Consider the following 26,106-nt stretch of genomic DNA (forward strand, 5'->3'; position numbering starts at 1 on the left):
CAAGAATACACAGAAGAACTGTACAAAAAAGAGTTTAATGACCCAGATAATCACGATGGTATGATCACTCACCTAGAGCCAGACTTCCTGGAATGTGAAGTCAAGTGGGCCTTAGAAAGCATCACTACGAACAAAGCTAGTGGAGGTGATGGAATTCCAGTTGAGCTATTCCAAATTCTGAAAGATGATGCTGTGAAAGTGCTGCACTCAATATGCCAGTAAATTTGGAAAACTCAGCAGTGGCCACAGGACTGGAAAAGGTCAGTTTTCATTCCAATCCCAAAGAAAGGCAATGCCAAAGAATGCTCAAACTACCGCACAATTGCACTCATCTCACACGCTAGGAAAGTAATGCTCAAAATTCTCCAAGCCAGGCTTCAGCAATACGTGAACCGTGAACTTCCAGATGTTCAAGCTGATTTTAAAAACAGCAGAGGAACCAGAGATCAAATTGCCAACATCCTTTGGATCATCGAAAAAGCAAGAGAGCTCCAGAAAAATATCTATTTTGGCTTTATTGACTATGCCAAAGCCTTTGACTGTGGAGATCACAACAAGCTGTGTAAAATTCTTCAAGAGATGGGCATGCCAGACCACCTGACCTGCCTCCTGAGAAACCTGGATGCAGGTCAGGAAGCAACAGTTAGAACTGCACATGGAACAAGACTGGTTCCAAACAGGAAAAGGAGTACGTCAAGGCTGTATATTGTCACCTTGCTTATTTAACTAATATGCAGACTATATCACGCGAAATGCTGAGCTGGAAGAAGCACAAACTTGAATCAAGATTGCTGGGAGAAATATCAATAACCTCAAATACACAGATGACACCACCCTTACCACCCTTATGACAGAAAGTGAAGAAGAACTAAAAAGCCTGTTGATGGAAGTGAAAGAGCAGAGTGAAAAAAGTTGGCTTTAAGCTCAACATTCAGAAAACTAAGATCATGGCATCCAGTCCCGTCACTTCATGGCAAATAGATGGGGAAACAATGGAAACACTGACAGACTTTATTTTGGGGGGCTTCAAAATCACTCCAGATGGTGATTGCATCCATGAAGTTAAAAGACACTTGCTCCTTGGAAGAAAAGCTAAGACCAACCTAGACAGCATATTAAAAAGCAGACACATTACTTTGCAGACAAAGGTCCATCTAATCAAAGCTATGGTTGTTCCAGTAGTCATGTATGGATGTGAGAGCTGGACTATAAAGAAAGCTGAGCGCCGAAGAATTGATGCTTTTGAACTGTGGTGTTGGAGAAGACTCTTGAGAGTCCCTTGGACTGCAAGGAGATCCAACCAGTCCATCATAAAGGAAATCAGTCCTGAATATTCACTGGAAGGACTGATGCTGAAGCTGAAAACACCAATACTTTGGCCACCTGATGCAAAGAACTGACTCATCTGAAAAGACCCTGATGCTGGGAAAGATTGAGGGCAGGAGGAGAAGGGGACGACAGAGGATAAGATGGCTGGATAGCATCACCGACTCGATGGACATGAGTTTGAGTGAACTCCAGGAGTTGGTGATGGACAGGGAGCCCTGGCGTGCTGCGATTCATGGGGTCGCAAATAGTCAGACAGGACTGAGAGACTGAACTAAACTGAAATTACCAAACACTAGGTAAATGGATTATCATACAATATTAGGCAGCCATTAAAAACTGAGGAGAAATAAACACATTGAAACATTAACTAATAGAAAACCCAGGACCTACTTTTTTTTTTTTCAGGATCTACAATTTTAATGAAGCCTTAGCTAAAACTAATGATTAAAAGAAAGCCTTGATTTTGTATCCTGCTGCTCTGCTGAATGCATTAGTTTTTTCTTTTTTTAAGTTTTTATGTGGACCATTTTTCAAGTTTTTATTGAATCTGTTACAATATTGCTTTGCGTTTTGGTTTATTTTGGCCCTAGGCATGCAGGATCTTAGCTCCCTGACCAGGAATTTAACCCACACCCTTTGTACTGGAAGGCGAAGAGTTAACCACTGGACAGTGCGGGAAGTCCCTCATTTACTAGCTTTCACGTTTGTGCATGGTATGACCACACAAAGTCATACCGTTGCCAAACAAAACTTTTACTACTTATTTTCCAAACTTAGATCCTTTTTTCCCCGTTGTCTAAGTATCATCCTTGTCTTGGTCTGGAAAAGTTTCCAGGTTTTCACAATTAATCTGTTAGCTAAGAAGAAAGATATAAAATCAGCACATGAAAGTCAACTACATTTCTATACTCTAGTAATGAAAAATATGAAAATAAAATTAACAAAACAATTCCATTTACAATAGCATTGAAAAAGCTGAATTACGTAGGAATAACCATAGAGGGAAAACACTGGTACACTGAAAACTACAAAACACTGCAGTGTGTTAGTCGCTCAGTCGTGTCCGACTCTTTGCAACCCATGGACTGTAGCCCACCAGGCTCCTTTGTCCATGAATTCTCCAGGCAAGAGTACTGGAGTGGGTGGCCATTTCCTTCTCCAGGGGATCTCTGGACCCAGGGACAGAACCCACATCTCCTAGGTCTCCTCATTGCAGGCAGATTCTTTACCATCTGACTACCAGGGAAGCCCATAAAACACTGCTAACAGAATTGAAAAGACACAGAAAATAAATGGAAAGATATGTGTTCGTGGACTGGAAGGCTTATTAAGAGATCAATACTGTCCAAAGTGATCCACACATTCAATGCAATTCCCATGAAAAGCCCCACATTTCTTATAGAAATAGACCCATCCTGAATCTGAAATGGAATCCCCAGGGACACCAAACAGCCAAAACACTCTTCAAAATAAACAAAGTTGAGGGACTTACACTTCCTGATTTCAAAACTCTCTATAAACTAACACTGAGCACTGTGGTATTGGCATAAAGAGAGATACACATAACAAAGAAACTGAATAAAGACCAGACATAAAATCTTATGTATATGGCAAAAAAAGTTTTGATAATAGTGTCAAGAATATTCAATGGAGAAAGGACAGTGTTTTTAACAAACGATGGCGGGAAATGGAATATTCACTAACAGAGGAATGGTAGTGAGCCTTATCTAATGCACATACAAAAATTAACTCAAGATGGATTAACAGACTACATATAAGACTTAAAACATTCAAATTCTTAAAAAACATATGACAAAAACTTGATGACAATGAAATTGGCAGTGATTTCTTGGATATAACACCAAAGGCAAAGATAAGAAAACAAACAGTGGAAAAATTTAACTTACTGAAAATTTTAAAATTTTCTGCATGGAAAGATACTATCACCCATGTAAAAAGACAACCCACAGAATGGTAGAAAATATGTTGCAGATCAAATCTAGTAAGAAATCAAAATCCAGAATACTACAGAGAACCCCTAAAATTCAGTAATACAGAAACAATCCAATTCAAAAATGGGCAAAAAATTTGAAGAATCATTTTTCAGCAGATATACAAATGCCCAATAAGCATATGAAAAGATGTTCAACATCACTAATCATTAGGGAAATGCAAATCAAAACAACAAGGACATTATCACCTCAAACTCATTAGGATGACTATTATCAAAAACTTGAGGGGAGCAAGAGGTGGCTAGAATGTAAAGTAATACGGCTGCTCTGACAGTAGCTGCAAAATAAATTAGAAGACAGAATTACCATGTAATCCAGCACTTACACTTCTGAATATTTACCCCAAAGAAGTGAAAGCATGGTCTCCAAGAGATATACATAACCCTAAGAGCACAGCAGCATTCTTCACAACAGCCAAGCGGTGGAAGCAATACAAGTATACACCAACAGACAAATCACTGAACATGATATAATATATACATACAGTGGAATACCATTCAGCCTTGTAACACAAAGGAAGGAAATTCTAACACAGGTTACAACACAGATGAACACTGCAGACATGCTAAGTGAAATAAGTCAGTCACAAAAAGACAACTGCTGTAAGATTCCACTTATGTAAGGTACAGCAGAGTCAAAATCATGAAGACACAAAGCAAAATGATGGTTCCTAGGGTCTGAGAAAAGGAGGGAATGGGGGCTAATGTTTAATGGATATAGAGTTTCAGTTTTGTAAGATGGAATAATTTCTGTACACTGAAATACAGTGAGAATGTAGTTAATACCACTGAACTTTACACTTAAAAATTAGTAAAATGGAAAATTCTATGTTAAGCATATTATACCACAATTCCAAAAAACCATTTAATTCTATGCTTGAAAAAAAAGAAAGCAGAGATGTATACTTTTTAAGAAAATATGTCAAAGAATTAAGTTAGAAATATTCCTTGGAGGCAGAAATAGAATGATTATGATTTTCTAGTTTACACTATTTAGCACTTTCCAAGTTTTTTACAATGTGTGAAAGTGAAAGTGTTAGTCACTCTGTTGTGTCCGACTCTTTGTGACCATGGACTGTGGCCCTTCGGGCTCCTCTGTCCACGGGATTCTCCAGGCAAGAACACTAGAGTGGGTTGCCATTTCCTTCTCCAGTACTTTTTTTTTATTTAAAAAATAAGTTGAATTTTTTAAAGTTTGGTGTTTATTTAAGTAGTTTTGTGGGGTTAAAAGATTTAACAGAAACAAATTTGTAGAATATGATAAAATTATTATTAAATAGTATTTCCTAATAGAAACTTTCTCCAAAATGAGTAATTTATAAATATACATTAGGAATTCACCTTAATTTTAACTGTCTCTAAGAAAGGGCAAAGATTTTTCTAAAGTTCTGTCTATTCTTTAACTATGTTCCCAGGGAATACTTTCTGGTATTATTAATATTACTGCTTTTGAAACTTTTCATTCAAAATTCACTTATATGTGATAATTACAGATTTCATCCAATTTTTGAGTTGTTTATAAAATTATAAAGCATACTAGTGACAGTTTAAAAAACTTTATATTAACAATCCAAAAGACAAAGGATAAGACAGTTGGATGACATCATCAACTCAATGGACATGAGTCTGAGAAAACTCTAAGTGATAGTGAAGGACAGGGAAGCCTGGCGCACTGCAGTCCACAGGGCTGCAAAGAGTCAGTCACGACTTAGCGACTAAACAATAAAACACTCCTGCAACAAATATTTTTTAAAAATCTATCTTACTGAATAATATTGTCTTTATTTTCCTAGAATATTCAAACTATCCTATCAAAACTATAGTTCATAAATATTACCTTTCATCCTTCCATATTATATTCTCTTTTTAAAATGCCTTTAATTCATTTTATTCTCTCTCTCCTTCCCTCCCAATCTTTGCTTTTTATCCACTTACCTCCTTACACTTTTAAAGGGTTAACTAAAACAGAAAATTTAAAGCACTCCAATTGCCAACAAATTAAACTATCCTTCTATGTAGTTAATTTATGTTGAAAAATTTCTAAAAGTATCTTGATAATATATAAATACCAAACACCTAAATTGATGTTTCAATGCCTTTAACATATTTCTTTGATATTAATATAAGAAAATTATTTTATTCAAACTGAATAATTATTAAATGCTGAATACTCTTCCAGAAAACAGGGATAATAATGGTTAAAGAGATGTGACTTTTCCCCCACAGAATTAATGATGAGAATTCACTGCAATCTATTGTTTTCTTAAATGGAGTATCTCCTGATATGAAGTAATGTTTTCTTACTACCTTAAAATCCACAATTGACCCTTAAACAACATGGGGGTTACAACTCAACCCACAAACCAGTTTAAAGTATGTGTATATAACTTTTCAATTCATTCTCCATGTCTGTGGTCCCCCATTTGTAGAGTCAACCAACTGCAAACAGTGTAGCATACGAGTACATATTTATTAGAAAAAAATCCACATACAAATTGACTCACACAGTTTAAATCCATGTTGTTCAAGGATCAAATGTAATTCTTCCATAAATATCAGATATTATCCACAATGATTCACTCAATTTTGACAAAATTTAACAAAGAAAACCATATGCTACTTAATGATTTATAAAAAGTAACCCACAAAGTGTCATTCAGAAAAATTCTTTCACATTGCATACAAATCAGTCAACTATCCCTAAGCAGTCATCAATTCAATTCATGTTTCCCCTAAAAAACAGAATGAACTATTTGTGGACGAAATATGCTCAAAGAGTATTAACAAAAAGACATAAAATTGTTTGAGAAAATAGAAGTAGTATTTTGAAATATCTGCCAGCTACTTCAGAGCTTTGTTATTTTTGTCTAGTGGCTAAGTTGTGTCCAACTTTTTGTGATGCCATGGACTGCAGCCTGCCAGGCTCTTCTGTCCATGGATTTTCCAGGCAAGAATATTGGAGTGGCTTGGCATTTCCTTCTCCAGGGCATCTTCTCAACCTAGGGATCGAGGTTTCTCCTCAATCGAGGTTTCTCCATGTTTCTTGCATTGGTGGGGAGAAGCCACTACTCAGAAATATTAATCTTTAGTCACTAAGAAAACTCAAAAACTTATATTTAGCTCTTAATTCTTTTAAAACAAACAACTGAAAATTATTAATGACATAAGGAATATAGATCTTACCAATGCAGGCCACTGAATCTGTTTGCTCTTTGATCCCTGAGTCTGGCTAGGGTTGATCCTTCTGGCCCAGATTAAGTGGTATTCCACCAAGAAGGTTGAAAAATCTTCATAAACTTTAACCCACTCTCGTTTATCCCACTCAAGATCATCAAATTCCACATACACCTAGGAAAAGAAAATAAAACTCATAAGCAATGGAGATTGTGATATTTTAAAATTTAAGCCATGAAATTAAATTACAAAACCCATTAACAAATTCATTATTCAAATTAACAGTTCTCTTAAAAATCATTATTTATCTCTCTTTAAAAAATTATAACACTTATTGTATACAGGAAGATAAACAGTAAGTTTACTAAGAAAAGCAATTCAAGTAATATTGTTCAGTACAGATTGGTGAGTATCTACTAATGAACTATGTTGATACTGATGATTCTAGAAGCAGAAGTCAGGAAATGCTTTCTAAGGACCAAACAGTAATTATTTTAGGCTTGGCAGATGATATGACTTAACTACGTATCTCTGACTTTCTAGTATCAAAATAGACATAGACAGAATGTAAACAAATGAGTTTGGCTTTTTTCCAACAAAACTGTTCAGTACAAAGACAGAAGGCACTATAAGGATGGTCAACATATGAAAAATCAATTAATGTAACATAACAGATTAAGAGAATGAAGAGAATGACAGGATCATTTTAACTGACAAAGAAAAAGCACTTGACAAACTGATCACTCTGTCATTACAAAAATACTCAACCAGGACTAGAGGGAAACTCTCAACTTAATGAAAATAATAATGAAAATGAAAACCCCACAGCTGAATCATACTCAATGCTGAAAGACTGGAAAGCTTTTCCACCAAAACAGGAACAAGACAAGGATGTTATATTTGGGAAACTGAAGCTATTTTATTCTAAGTCATGCAATCATTCAACTCTTCTTTTCCCACCCTCATTCTTTTTCATTCATACATCTGTATCATGGAGCTGTCTTCCCTACAAGATTATTAGTTATGCTGGAGGCAATCTTATTCTTATGTTTTTCTTTTAGCCATCTTTTGCTCCCTTACACCTGATGTGTTTGTTTCCACTTACTTAAATTCTGTTTGTTCTTCTGGCCTTGCTCAACTTCTTGGAGGATGTTTATACCCCCCACCTCTATTCAAACTTAACTGTGAACATCTACAAGCAGTTGTTTTTCATACAGTTTTATCAGTATATAATCAAATAATGGGTACAAATGCACTGAGGGTAGAACTGTTTCAGGGAACACATCATTGCTGCATACATACAAAGTACTTAACAAATATTACAAATCTCATACTCTTGCAATCATGGAATTTTAAACATGGAGGTAAACTGGTAAAACATATGTTTGACTTGAGATATCTCTGCCCCTGCCCATTACTAAGCTACTTAGCTATGTTTATGTATTAGAATTAGGAAAGAGAGAAATACATTGTTTAAGTATATAATCTCTGTTCATGGTTACCCAGACAAACTCATAGCAGAAGCTCTGCTGTCTTCTACAAATGTATCCTTAGAGGTTACACTGAGGCCATCTGATATTCTGCAAATATTTCAAATGATACTACTTTCTCCACTACTTTAAATCTTTCAAGGTTCTCAGTTACTCAATTCTGCATAAAAGGGTTTTGGGTAACACCAGTAAACTGAAGTTGAGACCAGGTTCAGGAAAACATTATCACTATTTTTGCTTTCCCCTTATCAACAATACATACACACACGGATAAAAATATGGTATACCCAGTTGTGGATGTGACTGGTGATAGAAGCAAAGTCCGATGCTGTGAAGAGCAATATTGCATAGGAACCTGGAATGCCAGGTCCATGAATCAAGGCAAATTGGAAGTGGTCAAACAGGAGATGGTAAGAGTGAACGTCGACATTCTAGGAATCGGTGAACTAAAATGGACTGGGATGGGTGAATTTAACTTAGATGACCATTATATCTACTACTGTGGGCAAGAATCCCTTAGAAGAAATGGAGTAGCCATCATGGTCAACAAAGAGTCCGAAATGCAGTACTTAGATGCAATTTAAAAAATGACAGAATGATCTCTGTTCATTTCCAAGACAATTCATTCAATATCACGGTAATCCAAGCCTATGCCCCAACCAGTAACACTGAAGAAGCTGAAGTTGAACGGTTCTATGAAGACCTACAAGACCTTTTAGAACTAAAACCCCAAAATTATGTCCTTTTCATTATAGGGGACTGGAATGCAAAAGTAGGAAGTCAAGAAACACCTAGAATAACAGACAAATTTGGCCTTGGAGTATGGAATGAAGTACGGCAAAGGCTAGTAAGAGTTTTGCCAAGTGAATGCACTGGTCATAGCATACACCCTCTTCCAACAACACAAGAGAAGACTCTATACATGGACATCATCAGATGGTCAACACCGAAATCAGACTGATTATATTGTTTGCAGCCAAAGATGGAGAAGCTCTATACAGTCAACAAAAACAAGACCAGGAGCTGACTGTGGCTCAGATCATGAACTCCTTATTGCCAATTTCAGACTTAAATTGAAGAAAGTAGGGAAAACTACTAGACCATTCAGGTATGACCTAAATCAAATCCCTTATGATTATACAGTCGAAGTAAGAAATAGATTTAAGGGATTAGATCTGATAGACAGATTGTCTGATGAACTATGGACAGAGGTTCGTGACATTGTACAGGAGACAGGGATCAGGACCATTCCCATAGAAAAGAAATGCAAAAAAGGAAAATGGCTGTCTGGGGAGGCCTTACAAATAGTCGTGAAAAGAAGACAAGCAAAAAGCAAAGGAGAAAAGGAAAGATATAAGCATCTGAATGCAGAGTTCCAAAGAATAGCAAGGAGAGGTAAGAAAGCCTTCCTCAGTGGTCAATGCAAAGAAATAGAGGAAAACAACAGAATGGGAAAGACTAGAGATCTCTTCAAGAAAATCAGAGATACCAAGGGAACATTTCATGCAAAGATGGGCTCAATAAAGGACAGAAATGGTATGGACCTAACAGAAGCAGAAGATATTAACAAGAGGTGGCAAGAACACACAGAAGAACTATACAAAAAAGAGCTTCATGACCCAGATAATCACAATGGTGTGATCACTCACCTAGAGCCAGACATCCTGGAATGTGAAGTCAAGTGGGCCTTAGAAAGCATCACTACGAACAAAGCTAGTGGAGGTGAAGGAATTCCAGTTGAGCTATTTCAAATCCTGAAAGATGATGCTGTGAAAGTGCTGCACTCAGTATGCCAGCAAATTTGGAAAACTCAGCAGTGGCCACAGGACTGGAAAAGGTCAGTTTTCATTCCAATCCCAAAGAAAGACAATGCCAAAGAATGCTCAAACTACCGCACAATTGCACTTATCTCACATGCTAGTAAAGCAATGCTCAAAATTCTCCAAGCCAGGCTTCAGCAATACGTGAATTGTGAGCTTCCAAATGTTCAAGCTGGTTTTAGAAAAGACAGAGGAACCAGAGATCAAATTGCCAACATCCGCTGAATCATCGAAAAAGCAAGAGAGTTCCAGAAAAACATCCACTTCTGCTTTATTGACTATGCCAAAGCCTTTGACTGTGTGGATCACAAGAAACTGTGGTAAATTCTTAAAAGAGATGGGAATACCAGACCACCTGATCTGCCTCTTGAGAAACCTGTACGCAGGTCAGGATGCAACAGTTAGAATTGGACATGGAACAACGGACTGGTTCCAAATAGGAAAAGGAGTCCGTCAAGGCTGTATATTGTCACCCTGCTTATTTAACTTATATGCAGAGTACATCATGAGAAACCCTGGGCTGGAAGAAGCACAAGCTGGAATCAGATTACCAGGAGAAATATCAATAACCTCAGATATGCAGATGACACCACCCTTATGGCAGAAAGTGAAGAGGAACTAAAAAGCCTCTTGATGAAAGTGAAAGAGGAGAATGAAAAAGTTGGCTTAAAGCTCAACATTCAGAAAATTAAGATCACGGCATCTGGTCCCATCACTTCAAGGCAAATAGATGGGGAAACAGTGGAAACAGTGTCAGACTTTATTTTTTGGGGCTCCAAAATCACTGCAGATAGTGACTGCATCCATGAAATTAAAAGACGCTTACTCCTTGGAAGGAAAGTTATGACCAACCTAGACAGCATATTCAAAAGCAGAGATATTACTTTGCCAGCAAAGGTCCGTCTAGTCAAGGCTATGGTTTTTCCAGTGGTCAGGTATGGATATGAGAGTTGGACTGTGAAGAAAGCTGAATGGGAAAGAATTGATGCTTTTGAACTGTGGTGTTGGAGAAGACTCTTCAGAGTCCCTTGGACTGCAAGGAGATCCAACCAGTCCATTCTAAAGGAAATAAGTCCTGGGTGTTCACTGGAAGGACTGATGTTGAAGCTGAAACTCCAATACTTTGGCCACCTTATGCGAAGAGCTGACTCATTGTAAAAGACCCTGATGCTGGGAGGGATTGGGGGCAGGAGGAGAAGAGGATGACAGAGGATGAGATGGCTGGATGGCATCACCGAGTTGATGGACACAAGTCTGAGTGAACTCTGGGAGTTGGTGAAGGACAGGGAGGCCTGGCGTGCTGCGATTCATGGGGTCGCAAAGAGTCAGACACAACTGAGCGACTGAACTGAACTGAACAAAATATTTCAGTCAAGAACCTAAAGATCGATGGTGTATTTTTAATCTGAAAGGACATATACTCAACGTAAATTCTTCCAAATGCAAAGTCCTTGATGTAAAATTAAAAGTTTCATCTAGAAGTGAACTTTCTAAACTCATACTTACCTTGCATAGACAGTGTTATGGGCTATTTTAGGAATCTGCTAGCACCTGGGGACAGAAGGAAACTGAAACCAGGCATTCTGCTTCTTTGCTGTAAAGCCAATTTACCTCCATAATATCTACAAGAGTGAAGGACTTGACAGTTTACTGTAGACAGATAGGTAGGTAAACAGGTAGACAGTTGTGTGTGTGTGTGTGTGTGTGTGTGCACGTGCATGCTAACAAGCTACCTTACTACTGTTCATGGAGTCTGGCAAAGGACACAAGACCCCTAAGACTTCATTACTTAGAGCAAAAGCTACTTATTACTTAAAACAGAGTATCAGCATGCTACTTATGTTGGTTCCTCATGCCTCCCAACTCCCATGGGAAGGAAGTGAAGGGCCCAGGATGAACACCTATATACACAGAAAGAAGAACAATGACCATGGAATAGTCTTCCACTTTTATTTTAAGTGGAAGCAAGCATGTTTGGTTGGTAAAGTCTTTGCCTCATCCCTCCTTGCCACTCACTGCAAATACAACCCTGAGAAATGGCCCAGATAAAGAGCAGTCAGGGTTTTGCTTTCTTGGTATACATAGCAAGGGATACACAATGCAAATGTTAGATTACCTACATACCAACACAGGTAAGATTTTGTACCTTGCTAACTTGATCAGTAACAAACTTATTAGCCTTACAAAATATAGGTATGTAAATGGCAAGAGGCTTAGAGAGGCATAATTTCTTTCAATCTGTAAACCTATCTAAAACACTGTAAGTTAACACATTGTGCTGTGCTTAGTAAATACTTAATAATTATCACATTACTTTGTATTAACTCCCTCCTCATCTATATTAGATCCTTCTATACACTTAGTTCCCTGTCTTACCAGTTAAAATACAAGATCTTTGAGGGCAAGGATTAGTATACCTTCATCTTTTTTTGCATCTCTAGTGCCTAGCAAAGTAAGGTCCTTGTTAAATTTTTTGAATATCCACCACAGTGCAAAACATATTATAAACACAAATAAATGACAAATTTGGGGAAAAAGCACCACAACACTAAAGAAAAAAGGTACTAAAGGCAAGATGAATAGAATTGATCTATTTACTGATTAGTCACTGGTTTCATAATTCTGTAGATAAAAGAAAAGGATGAAGATTTCACACAGTAAATACCAGATTTCATATTAGAGCCAATCAAGATGAACACTGGAACTTCAGAAATTAGAGATATACATCAAGAGTTAACAGCCATGCATACATAGCAACAATTTACCATGTAGTGAATATGATGAGAGAAAAAGGCTAAACAAATAATTATCAAAAATAATCAGTATAAAAAAAATCAGTATGTGATAGTAAATATGTAGAAAATACTTTATTCCCCCTCATATATGATAAGGGGCTTGTGTAACTTAATGACGCTATGAGCCATGTCACGCAAGGTCACCCAAGATGGAATGGTCATAGTGAAGAGTTCTGACAAAATGTGATCCACTGGAGTTAGAAACGGGAATCCACGCCAGTATTCTTCCCATGAGAACCCCTTGAAGAGTATAAAAAGGCAAAAAGATGTGACACTAGAAGATGAGACCCCCGCACCCGACCCAAGTTGGAAGATGTCTTCCTGGGGAAGAGTTGGGGGCAATTACTAATAGCTCTAGAAAGAATGAAGCGGCTGGGCCAAAGGGGAAATAACACTCGGTTGTGTACGTGTCTGGTGGGGAAAGTAAAGTTCAGTGTCATAAAGAAGAGTATTGCATAGGAACCTGAAACATTAGGTCCATGAATCAGGGTAAATTGGATGTGGTCAAGCAGGAGATGGCAAGAGTAAACATGGACATCTTAGGAATCAGTGAACTAATATGGATGGAAACGGGCAAATGTAACTCAGAAGACAATTGTATCTATGACTATTGGCAAGAATCTCTTAGAAGAAATGGAGTAGCCCTCATAATCAACAAAAGTGCAACCTCAAAAAAGACAGAAAGATTTCAGTTCATTTATGAGGCAAACCGTTTATCATTACAGTAATCCAAGTCTATGCCCCAACCACTGACGCCAGTTGGACGTGGTAACGAATGAACAACAACAAATATGTTATTAGCTCAAGATACTATAACAGTGAATTCTAAGAATTGCTCACTGGAAAGTTAAAAAACTGTAATGTTTTTAATATGTGCTTTCTACAACAGATATCAATACGCCAAGATTCTCAGTTTTACATATGTTTAATAGGAAATCCCTAAAAGAAAAGCTGTCAAACTGTTAAAGCAATCATTGGCAAGAAAAAAAAACATAAACAGCAATCATGCAATTCAGTTTCTGCTATTTTGCCCATTAAAATTAACCTAACCTTTGAACTCTTCAAACACAGTTACTGTTTATATACAGAATGTCTCTTTTCTACTATATGGCTTGATTGCTTTAAATTAGCAAGTGGATTCTGCTCACCTGATTTCAAGACATGTAGGCAGCTTACATGAATCTAATTTTTCTACAACCACAAAATAAAACAATGACCATAAACTGAGAAAAGCCCCATTCTTCAACAATATACTCTCTATTTAATGACATTTATAAAGAAAACCACAACTGTTTCTTCTGCAAAATCAAATGATATAAGACAAATTGAGTTATTTTTACCATGGTTTCAATAACAGTAAGTTGCTATCACATGAATTTAGTGCAATTATCAGTTCAGTTTAGTCGCTCAGTCATGTCTGACTCTTTGTGAACCTATGGAATGCAGCACACCAGGCTTCCCTGTCCATCATCAATTCCTGGCGTTTGCTCAAGCTCATGTCCATCGAGTCGGTGATGTGATCCAGCCATCTCGTCCTCTGTCATCCTATTCTCCTCCTGTCTACAAACTTTCCAAGCATTAGGGTCTTTTCTAATGAGTCATTTCTTCACATCAGGGGGCCAAAGTATTAGAGTTTCAGCTTCAGTCCTCCCAATGAATATTCAGGGTCAATTCCATTTAGGATTGACTGATGTGATCTCCTTGCAGTCCATGGGACTCTCAAGAGTCTTCTCCAACACCACAGTTCAAAAGCATCAATTCTTTGGCGCTCAGCCTTCTTTATGGTACAACTCTCACATCAATACATGACTACTGGAGAAACCATAGCTTTGACTATCCAGACCTTTGCTGGCCAAGTAATATCTCTGCTTTTTAATATGCTGTCTAGGTTGGTCATAGGTTTACATCCAAGGAGCAAGCATTTTTAAATTTCATGGCTGAAGTCATAATACGCAGTGATTTTGGAGCCCAGGAAAATAAAAGTCTGCCACTGTCTCCACTGTTTCCAAATCTATTTGTCATGAATTGATGGGACCGGAAGCCATGATCTTAAGTTTTTCTGAATGTTGAGTTTTAAGCCAGCTTTTTCACTCTCGTCTTTCACTTTCATCAAGAGGCTCTTTAGTTCCTCTTTGCTTTCTGCCATGAGGGTGGTGTCATCTACATATCTGAGGTTTCTCCTGGCAATTCTGATTCCAGCTTCTCCTTCATCAAGCTCAGCATTTCACAGATTAGTGCAATATAGCCTCATCTTTTTATTTACTCCAAACGAAGGGTGAGGATTTACATAATGTCATGTAAGAACTAAGAGTTCCCAGACTTGATTCTGTCAAAACTAACCAGCAACACAGGCTAAAACCACTTACACTCTAAGAAATTTTAACATTAAAAATAAAAGCACAGACTACACCAAGAATCATTTCTTTGTATATATTAATAAATAAGCATTAGAGAAGCCAAGTAAGTCATGCACAAAGTTCATTAACTAATAAGGTAAAGTTCAGTTCAGTTGCTCAGTCGTGTCTGACTCTTTGTGACTCCATTAATCACAGCATGCCAGGCCTCCCTGTCCATCACTAACTCCCGGAGTTCACTCAGACTCACGTCCATCGAGTAATACATGTCTAATTTTACCACAGGTCTTCCAGGCTTTTAACATGCTAGTATTTCCTATACATTATTAATGGGAGAGTTTATACTGAGAAATTTTCCCAATTTCTTTGTCCATAAAATCTTCTCTCATGGGATACCTAATAGATATTTTTCTATAAACTAGCAGTAGGGGGTAAACAGACTAGTTTTTTCCACAAGATTTACCTATTTACAAATCTATATAAATATTTTGGTAATAAGAAATCAATGTGTAAGAAAGGAGGGAGATTAGCAGATGCAAACTATTATACAAAGAACGGATAAACAACAAGGCCCCACCATACAGCACAGGGAACTACATTGACTATCCTGTGATAAACCACAAATGGTTTCATGTATACGTTTTACATATAGGCTTCATATATACACTTTATATATAAGGAAGTAATCAAATAGAAGAATTTGAGAAATCAGAGTTAAATAATGTTTTTATTACTGCTGGTATAGAGTTGTATTTAAAATAAGTTTTCTAGATTATTGGAAGAAATTGTGAAAACAAAAGTACAATCATTTGGGAAATTCATTTATTATTAAGACAAAAAAGATATTAAAGAAAATAATTACACATAAATTATATACAATAAGGAAATTAGATCTCTTTTAAATTTCACTTCATAAAAAAGTAAACAATATAACCATAATTTTAGGTTCCTTCCAAAGTTATTAACACTAAGGGTCAAAATTAATAGGCATTCACATGAACTAGGCCAAGCTTAAACAAACAGAATATGTTGAGGAATAATCAACACATATAAGAATTATTTTAAAGAAACAAGTTGATCTTAAAAAAAATTAACTGAATTTGGAATTAGACATGAAAAATAGCCTCGCATAATCCAAGGAATAGCTGGTTTGAAATAACGTAAGAGGTTTCTGCTATTTTCTCTTTTATTTTCGTCATTATTGTGAAGTGAAGTGAAGTGAAGTCGCTCAGTCGTGTCCGACTCTTTGCGACCCCATAGACTGTAGCCTACCAGGCTTCTCCATCCGTGGGATTTTCCAGGCAAGAGTACTGGAGTGGGTTGCCATTTCCTTCTCCAGGGGATATTCCTGACCCAGGGATTGAATCGGGGTCTACCGGACAGACACTTTACCATCTGAGCCACCCAACTTTTTAACAAATAAGTATTATATTCTGTGTAGTTACATTAAATTTGCTAAGGTCAACTAAAATTAAAATTGTAAGGACAATTCTATAGAGGAGTAGAATACAAATTCACACCAAAATAGTATCTTACTAGAATGACAATCATAACAAGTAAAATTAAATATGCATTGTGCTATATGAATCTAGGTTCTGAAAATTCTGAAATAGTCTGGGGACCGCAGATAATCATTCATCTCCAAAGGGGTATTCAAATCTCTATCACATTTAACAAGTATTATTGATAATGGAAGTAATGGCAATATCAGTAACAACAGAAAAACAGCTAGCACTTGAACAGGGCCTACTATGTGCATATATTAGGGGGCTCCGCAGGTGGCTCAGTGGTAAAGAATCCACCTGCCAAGCAGGAGACAGGGGTTCAATCCCTGGGTCAGAAGGATGCCCTGGAGAAGGAAATGGCTACCCACTCTAGTATTTTTGCCTGGGAAATCCCATGGAAAGAAGGGCCTGGCAGGCTACAGTCCATGGGGTCCCAAAGGGACAAGACTCACCAACTAAACAGCAGCAGCACGTGCGTATACTAAGCCATTTGATCGTTACATATACCCTGTAAGTAGGCACTACTGTGACCGACTTTTTCAAAAGTGGGAACAGATCCAGAGAAATTATTTGCCTAATGTCAAGCAGTTAGTTAATGGAGTCAATGAAAACAGTAAAATATCTTATAAGAGGTTTAAGTCATATAGCAGCACAGGGATAGTCCTTACAAGCTGATCCACACAGCATGTGATAAAATCACTGATTAGAGACAGCTGTCCATGTAGCTGACTCCTTTGTGGCATAAAAGTAGAAGAACCAAACACTTCAAATGGCCTTAAGACTTTCCATATTAAGTCTACAAGTTGGAGCCCTATGGAGCAAAATAAGAAAAAGGGTCAAAAAAGATAGCAAACAGTAAAATAAGAGACCAAGCTTGCTTTCAAAATCTATAGTATTTAATAAAGTGAGACTAAGCTTGCTTCCAGTATTTATATTGCTTATTCCTCTATGAATTAAGTTACCGAAATAATGTTACTACTTGGTGAACAAAATGCATCAAGAATTGCAAAGTATCCAAAGATGCTTAAGTTTCAATTACTTTTCTCTACATTCAATAAAAAAGAACTATATTCCTATCGTGTCATCTAAGTTCCTTATTATAAAATTCGGTATGTATACTACTTGGCTTCTCAGGTGGCTCTAGTGGTAAAGAACCTGCCTGCCAATGCAGGAGGCATAAATACTACTATCTTTTGGAAAGATTGAAGTGAAGTGAAGTGAAAGTCGCCCTGTCATGTCCCACTCTTTGAGATCCCAAGGACTATACAGTCCTTGGAATTCTCCAGGCAAGAGTACTGGAGTGGGTAGCCTTTCCCTTCTCCAGGGGATCTTCCCAACTCAGGGATCGAACCCAGGTCTCCCGCATTGTGGGCAGATTCTTTACCAGCTGAGCCACCACAGAAGGCCAAGAATAGAGGAGTGGGTAGCCTATCCCTTCGCCAGGGGATCTTCCTGACCCAGGAATCAAACCGGGGTCTCCAGCATTGCAGGTGGATTCTTTACCAACTGAACTATCAGGGAAGAGGGGTGGGTTGGAAAGATTAGGTAGAGTATTTAATACAGTATCATTGATGATGATGACTGTCTTAATCTGCACGTGCTGCCTTAACAAAATACCAAAAATAAGAGAAACTTATTTTCTCACAGTTCCAGAGGCTAGAAGACTGAATACAGCAAGGTTTACTTAAGAGAAGGACCTTCCCTTGATTGCAGACAGGCTGCTTTCTCAGTGTGTGCTCACATGACCTCTTCTTTGTGGGAGCACAGACAGTCTCTTCTTAGGAGGCAACTAATCCAATCATGAGGGTCCCAGCCTCATGACTTCACCTAGCCCCAACTGTCTCCCAAAGACCATCATCTCCAAATACCTTCACACTGAGGGTTAGGACATATGAATTTGCGGAGGATAGAAACACTGAATCCATAACATTAGGAAAGACAGCAGCAGCTAAAATCTGAGTGCTTATCATGCGCTGGGTAAGGTTTTACAAAAAAGGAAACAGAGAACTTAAGCAACTTATAGCTTTTGGACAATTATTCAAATGATACACAATTGAAAATGGCTAAGCTTAGAGCTCTCTTTTAAAGTACTGAATGGCTAAGAAGAAGGAAAACCATCAGAGCAGTTCTTTTTTAGCATATGGAGGCATTCTAGACACCACAGTAATTTCTAGACAATACAAAAGATGAGTAAGAACCAGGAGCTTTACTAAACAAGGTGGGGGGAAGCTTTCCAGGAACACAAATTCTGCGATTGCTTTTAAAGCATAGGAATGAATTAAGGTAGACAGCTCTTAGATGGGTTAAGAGAAAAGGAATTTCTGGGAGTAGTTTACAAAACTGAATCCATGAGTACGTAACCCAAGAGTTTAAAGGAGAAGGATAACAAATAAAAATACAATGAATAAAAATCCAAGTTAAATGCAAAGTCCTGAATACCACACAAAGGTGTATTAATAAATTCACAACATAATTTGTTTAGAAAAAGACTCAAATTCTGGTTTTAGTCTTTTGAGATATAATTAGAAATTATATTAAATATAATGTTTTATAGAAAAGAAGTCAAATGTATGCAGAAGCTCCCATACCACTTCAATTCTAGGAGTACCTTTTAAAGTAGGTTGGAAATCTTATGAGATAACATAAATATCAATCATTTCTAAGTATGATAGCTTTTGATTTTTTTTCCCTTGGTATTTGATTATTAGACTCTTAAACTCAATCCTAGAGCTCCACAAAACTCCTAGAGATTTATCTTTTGAAAATTTATGCTGGCAGTTTTCTAATTTCTATCACCTAAGTGGCAAGCTATTCTCAAAATGTTTCTGTCACTACTGAGCATCAAACAATCGATGCTTTTGAACTGTGGTGTTGGAGAAGACTCTTGAGAGTCCCTTGGACTGCAAGGAGATCCAACCAGTCCATCCTAAAAATCAGTCCTGAGTGTTCATTGGAAGGATTGATGTTGAAGCTGAAACTCCAATACTTTGGCCATCTGATGTGGATTAGCTGACTCATTTGAAAAGACCCCGAGGCTGGGAAAGATTGAAGGTGGGAGGAGAAAGGGGAAAACAGAGGATGAAATGGTTGGATGGCATCACCGGCTCAATGGACATGAGTTTGGGTAAGCTCCAGGAGTTGGACAGGGAGGCCTGGCAGCTGCGGTCCATGGAGTCACAAAGAGTCGGACACAACTGAGCGACTGAAGTGAACTGATTATTGCTACCAACTCCAAATCCAGTGACTCCTTTCAGAGCTTTCTGTTCCACCTGAAAGATGGTTTGTTCCTTCTTCTTGTAATATAGTAAAAAACTGGGTCTTTTCTCCTAGTCTATAACAGGGACTATACTATGTTCCTGTCTTTAACCACGTGGACTTTCATTAACTGCGCCCCAGATGACAATGTAATAGGCAATTAGTCCATCAGATTGCTGAGGTAACTCAAAATCATCACTAATATTCTTTCTTAGACATTTGTCTTTCCAGGTAAGTAGCTTCTCAAAGAGCTGGCCAGAGGTAAAATACATCTCTTTGACACTTTGAATGAAAAAACCGAAGTGCTTCTATTCCTTCTCTTCACAGTCCTGAGAGCCACCTCTGCTTTCACTCTTTTGGTATCGTTAGTTTCCTCCATTTACCTTCTGAAACAGATTTTTAAGAAAGTTACTATAGAAATATAGACTTGTTATAACAATGTAAGGTAGTGATGAATGTCCTTTTTTACACTATTTATAAAGAACTCAGCACTGGGGCACTAGTAACAGTTTGTAAAATTAAAATATGCTTCTGTTTCTCAATCTAACCGTTCATGTTTGTTAATAAAATATTTAACTAATTATGATAAAGAAACATGACACTTATTTGATCAATGAAGAAAAACAAGAATAGAAAAAAGTGTGTCCTGAAAGGCAGAACAAATATATTTGAGTGAAAATGTACAGTGTCCTAAATATATTATTTTCCTGTAGGGCAGTAGTATTGCTATCCATCTGAAATACAAAAGAACTAAAAAATGAGCTAAAAGGCTCGTACTGAGCCAAGAAAGATGTTACAAATTCCATTCCCTAAAAGTAAATGCACTTGACCCAAAGGTAAACTCTCTCATCGTAGGTCAAAGCTTACTGACCCTAGTGTACAGATAATAATAAACTGTATTATCTAGTTTCCAAGTCCAAAGCAGATGATTAAGGCAAAACAAGCAGAGTCCTTGAAGACATGCTTTCACAGCATTCTAAAAACCGTAAAAAGTTTCATAAAGACTTTAGAAAACACACCTGGACTTGTAATTGGTCAAAAAATAGTATTACGGTATTACAATTCAATATTAGACATTTAATTGAAAAATACATGCAAAGCACTTAAAAAATCTTTATCATTTACTGTATACTTTGTATACCATGTGACACAAATAAAATGTGTATATTTAATTCTTGTCCCCTCTACTACTAGTTTGTAATATCTATTTAATGAGTGACACAGGAAATGTCTAAATTTATATTCAGAATAGTCTAAGATCATGCAAAAATACATTTTAGAAAACTCTCATGGAAATGGTTAATGCATTTAACACTTAAATTCTATAACATCTGTATACCAGCTTTATTCATAATTGCCAAAATTTCGAAGTAATCAACCAAACTGTCTTTCAATAGGTGAACAGATAAATGAGTTGTGGTGCATTCATACCAAAAAAAAAAAAAATTCAACAATAAAAAAAAAGACCATCAGAATGAAAAACTGCTTTTAATCTCTGTTAAAATTCACTACTAGTGTATTACTAAACGTTATTCAGTCCTTCTTTAATACTTCTATACTTCCAGTCAACTAACACAATATTCAGTATCAAAAATTTTATATGAATAATTATACAAGGCTTTTCCTATCAACCTAAAAGACAGTGCCAATGTAGAGTGCTCTGAAGAGCACTGGGGAAAGAAATTTCAGCCACCTAGCTTTTGAGACATCAATGGCCCATAAGCAGTTAAGTCATCAAAAATTATAATTAAAACTAACAGAATTTTAAAATAATGGTACCAGAATATTCACTATCAGAATAAGTACACTCATACTAAATTGTGCACTCATTTTGAGGTAGATGTTTATTTTTTCTACTGCAGAAAGAAAACTGTAAGATTCCAAGTCTTTTTATTTTTTAACTGAAAGCTAGGGCCTACTATCCTTGTAAAACATTTTGGATAAAAGAATTACTCTAGCATAGGAGAATGACCTAGTTATGTTTCATTCCTATCATTGGCTGATACCTGTATTAAAGCACAGCAGGTGTCATTACAAAGGTTCACTGCAAAATCATTATTAGGTTGTTTCACCTATAGATGCCGTATACCAACACAATTATCATCACAGATTCTTGACAGACACTTAGGTTATGGAGATCATTTGGACTTCCTTGGGCCTCAGTTCCTTTGATATTAAATTGATTCTGAAACCATTTAAATTTCCTGGGCTGCCAAATGTGTTTTCGAGAATAGAGCTATGTGCGGTATTTTCTGTAAAAATAAAGAAGATAACCTACCAAGCAAAGATCAAAATACGGACTATACCTTTGCTTATTTCCAGAGACCTAGAACATCTCTTAGGACATCTACCTAATAGGGCTAGAAAATCTACTAGTGGATCTTCTGCAAAGAGTCGGAAACGACTGAGCAACTGAGTGTGCACATGTGTGTGCACACACACACATAAACATGTAAAGCCAATCTGTTGTACTTTTGGAACTCCCCACAATTAATTTTTTGCAATAAATATAATTATACTTTTCTTTTCCCCTTAAGGATACTGTGGCTATCAATATGTTTTACTATGAATTTACTGAGTCACATCTAAAAAACACAATTACCATTAAGACTTTACCTTAATTCAGTTATAAAGGATAGTTCCAGCTGGCAGATAAAAGATGAATTATAAAATTTATGAGAAAAAAATACATGAGGAATCCCTCTTCTCACAAAACAAGCAATCTGCACCTTTGAGACTGTATGCACATTCTGACTAAAAATACCTATATCCCTGACTGAAAAGTGTTGGTCGCTCAGTCGTGTCCACCTCTTTGCAACCCCATGAACGTAGCCCACCAGGCTTCTCTGTCCATGGATTCTCCAGACAACAGTACTGGAGTGGACTGCCATTTCCTTCTCCAGGGGATCATCTTGACCCACGGATAAGACCCAGGTCTCCTGCATTGTGAGCAGATTCTTTACTGTCTGAGCCGCAAGGGAAGTCCTATTCACAATATTATTCACTGATGTATATTAATTCAATCTTCATAATAACCCAAAGAGCTATGGCTCCCATTTCAGTCAGTTCAGTTGTTCAGTCATGTCCGACTCTTTGCGACCCCATGGACTACACTATGCCAGGCTTCCTTGTCCATCACCAACTCCCGGAGCTTACTCAAACTCATGTCCATCGAGTCAGTGATACCATTCAACCACCTCATCCTCTCTCGTCCCCTTCTCCTCCCACCTTCAAACTTTCCCAGGATCACGGTCTTTTCAAATGAGTCAGTTCTTCGCATCAGATGGCCGAAATATTGCAATTTCAGCTTAAGCATCAGTCCTTCCAATGAATATTCAGGACTGATTTCCTTTAGGATGGACTGGTTAGATCTCCTTGCAGTCCAAGGGACTCTCAAGAGTCTTCTCCAACACCACAATTCAAAAGCATCAATTCTTCGGCGTTCAGCTTTCTTTAACAGTCCGACTTTCACATCCATACATGACTACTTGACAAACCACAGATTTGACTAGACGGACCTTTGTTAGCAAAATAATGTCTCTGCTTTTTAATATGCTGTCTAGGTTGGTCATAACTTTTCTTCCAAGGAGTAAGCATCTTTTAATTTCATGGCTGCAGTCACCATCTGCAATGATTTCGGAGCCCCCCGAAATAAAATCTGTTACTGTTTCCACTGTTTGCCCATCTATTTCCCATGAAGTGATGGGACCAGATGCCATGATCTTCGTTTTCTGAATGTTGAGCTTTAAGCCAACTTTTTCACTCTCCCCTTGCACTTTCATCAAAAGGCTCTTTAGTTATTCTTTATTTTCTGCCATAAGTGTGGTGTCATCTGCATATCTGAGGTTATTGATATTTCTCCCGGCAATCTTGATTCCAGCTTGTGCTTCATCCAGTCCAGCATTTCTCATGATGTACTCTGCATATAAGTTAAATAAGCAGGGTGACAATATACAGCCTTGACGAACTCCTTTCCCGATTTGAAATCAGTCTGTTGTTCCATGTCCAGTTCTAACTGTTGCTTCCTGAAACCTGCATACAGGTTTCTCAGGAGGCAGGTCAGGTGGTCTGGTAGTCCCATCTAATTCAGAATTTTTCACAGTTTGCTGTGATCCACACAGTCAAAGGCTTTAGTGTAGTCAATAAAGCAGAAGTAAACATTTTTCTGGAACTCTCTTGCTTTTCTGATAATCCAACATATGTTGGCAATTGGATCTTTGGTTCCTCTGCCTTTTCTAATCCAGCTTGAATATCTGGACATTCACGGTTCACGTATTGCTGAAGCCTGGCTCGGAGAATTTTGAACATTACTTTCCTAGCATGTGAGATGAGTGCAATTGTGCGGTAGTTTGAGCATTCTTTGGCATTGCCTTTCTTTGGGATTGAAATGAAAACTGACCTTTTACAGTCCTGTGGCCACTGTTGAGTTTTCCACATCTGCTGGCATATTGAGTGAAGCAGTTTCACAGCATCATCTTTTAGGATTTGAAATAGCTCAACTGGAATTCTGTCACCTCCACTAGCTCTCTTTGTAGTGATGCTTCTTAAGGCCCATTTGACTTCACATTCCAGGATGTCTGGCTCTAGGTGAGTGATCACACCATCATGATTATTTGCGGGTTTTTTAATCAGGACTTTTGCAGACTCTTACGTTTTTATGAGAGGCAAAAAATGTAAAACAAATGAAACAATTTCTAAAAAGAAAAAAGCTGGATGACTCACACTGCTTGGTTTTAAGACTCACTATAAAGCTATAGTAAACAAGACAGTGTGGTATTACCAAAAGACATATACACAAGTCAGTGTTAAGAAAGAGGGATGGTATGGGGAGAGAGGTGGGAGCGGGGCTCAGGATGGGGAACATGTGTACACCTGTGGCAGATTCATGTTGATGTATGGCAAAACCAATACAATATTGTAAAGTAATTAGCCTCCAATTAAAATAAATAAATTTATATTAAAAAAAAAAAAAAAGAAAAAAAAGTCCAGAAACAGAGCCATACAGAACTGACAACTGATTTTTGAATAAATGGACAAACACAATCAAAGGAGATAGTCTTTTTAACAAAACTATGCTGGGGTAACTGGTCACTCACATGCAAACAAAACAAAACCAACCCCTCCTCAAAAACCCTTCAATCCATATCCCACAGTACATACAAAACTTAAGCCAAAACAGGCTACAAATATAAACCTAAAACTTTCTGGAAAAAAACAAAAAACAAAGTCTTTGTGGCAAAGACTTGAACCAATACTTCACAAAAGACAAGATACAAATGACAAATAAGCTAAATGAAAAGATACTCAAAATCATCAATCACTGGAGAAACCACATAAAAAACGCAATGAGATACCATTACATACCTAACAGAAGAACTAAAATTTCAGTCTTGTGGAATAAAACTTGTACTTCCACAGAAACCTGTATATAAATGTTTAGAGCAGTTTTATTTTTAATAGACAAAAGCTAAACAACACAAATAGGGAATGAAAAACCAAACCTGCAAAAATATGGATAAATCTCAAATGCATTAGGATAACTGAAAGAAACCTGACTCAAAAGGCTACATATTGTACGGTTCTATTCACAGAACATCGGGGCAGCGGGGGGAGACACAAAACAAGGACTGAGAATTGATTATTAGTTGTCCAGGGTTAAACAGGGTGGAGGATTTGAAGATTTAACTACAAAGGAGTGGTAACAAAAGGAAATTCTGTGGGACAGTAATTACACTGTTCAACAGTTACCCTACCACACCTTGTCCTAATTCAAACAACTGTTTTACCAAAAAACGTAAACTTAAAAAAAAATGTAAGAAGAAAATTTAGCTAAAACAGTAAAGAAGGAAGGAGCAAGATGGACGACCATGTCACTCTCTTCTCCCAAAGTGAAAGTAAAAGTGTTAGTCCCTCAGTTGTGTCCCACTCTTTTGGATCTCATGCACTGCAGCCCACCAGGCTCCTCTGTCCATGGGATTCTCCAGTCAAGAATACTGGAGTGGGTTGCCATTTCCTTCTTCAGGGGAATCTTCCCAACCCAGGAATCAAACCTGGGTCTCCTGCACTGCAGGCAGATTCCTTACCATTTGAGTCACTAGGGAAGGCCACCTTCTCCCAAAGGAATGATGTTATAGAAATATTCTGACTGGTATTATAGTACAAAGCTTCATATGCCTTTTGGGGTACAGAACAGAAGAATGAGATGGCAATCAAATATCCTAATGGGCCAGAAATGTCTGCAATTATACATTATCATGGTACAAGTTGACCCCAGGATGCTTTTTCCTTGAGAAAGAGAAAGAATGTAAGTCCTCTGACATACCTACCTCCACCATTCCCATTATTTTGCTTTGAAAAGGCAAATGTGGAAATG

General features: G+C 37.4%; 1 protein-coding gene across 5 annotated transcripts in view; it reads right to left on the bottom strand.

Annotated features, from left to right (window-relative positions):
• JMJD1C (jumonji domain containing 1C) overlaps positions 1-26,106 on the bottom strand; it is a 316,168-nt gene that overhangs the window by 177,540 nt on the left and 112,522 nt on the right. For all 5 annotated transcript variants that reach the window (XM_005226314.5, XM_059882617.1, XM_059882619.1 and 2 more), the window contains one exon: positions 6,524-6,688. Coding sequence is in view for 4 of the 5 variants with exons in the window: in XM_059882617.1 (XP_059738600.1) it covers positions 6,524-6,688 (165 nt within the window). In the remaining variant the exon portion in view is untranslated. The remainder of the gene's footprint in view (positions 1-6,523; positions 6,689-26,106) is intronic.

Source organism: Bos taurus, chromosome 28 (assembly GCF_002263795.3).
Source record: "Bos taurus isolate L1 Dominette 01449 registration number 42190680 breed Hereford chromosome 28, ARS-UCD2.0, whole genome shotgun sequence".
In the NCBI taxonomy this organism is placed as follows: domain Eukaryota; kingdom Metazoa; phylum Chordata; class Mammalia; order Artiodactyla; family Bovidae; genus Bos; species Bos taurus.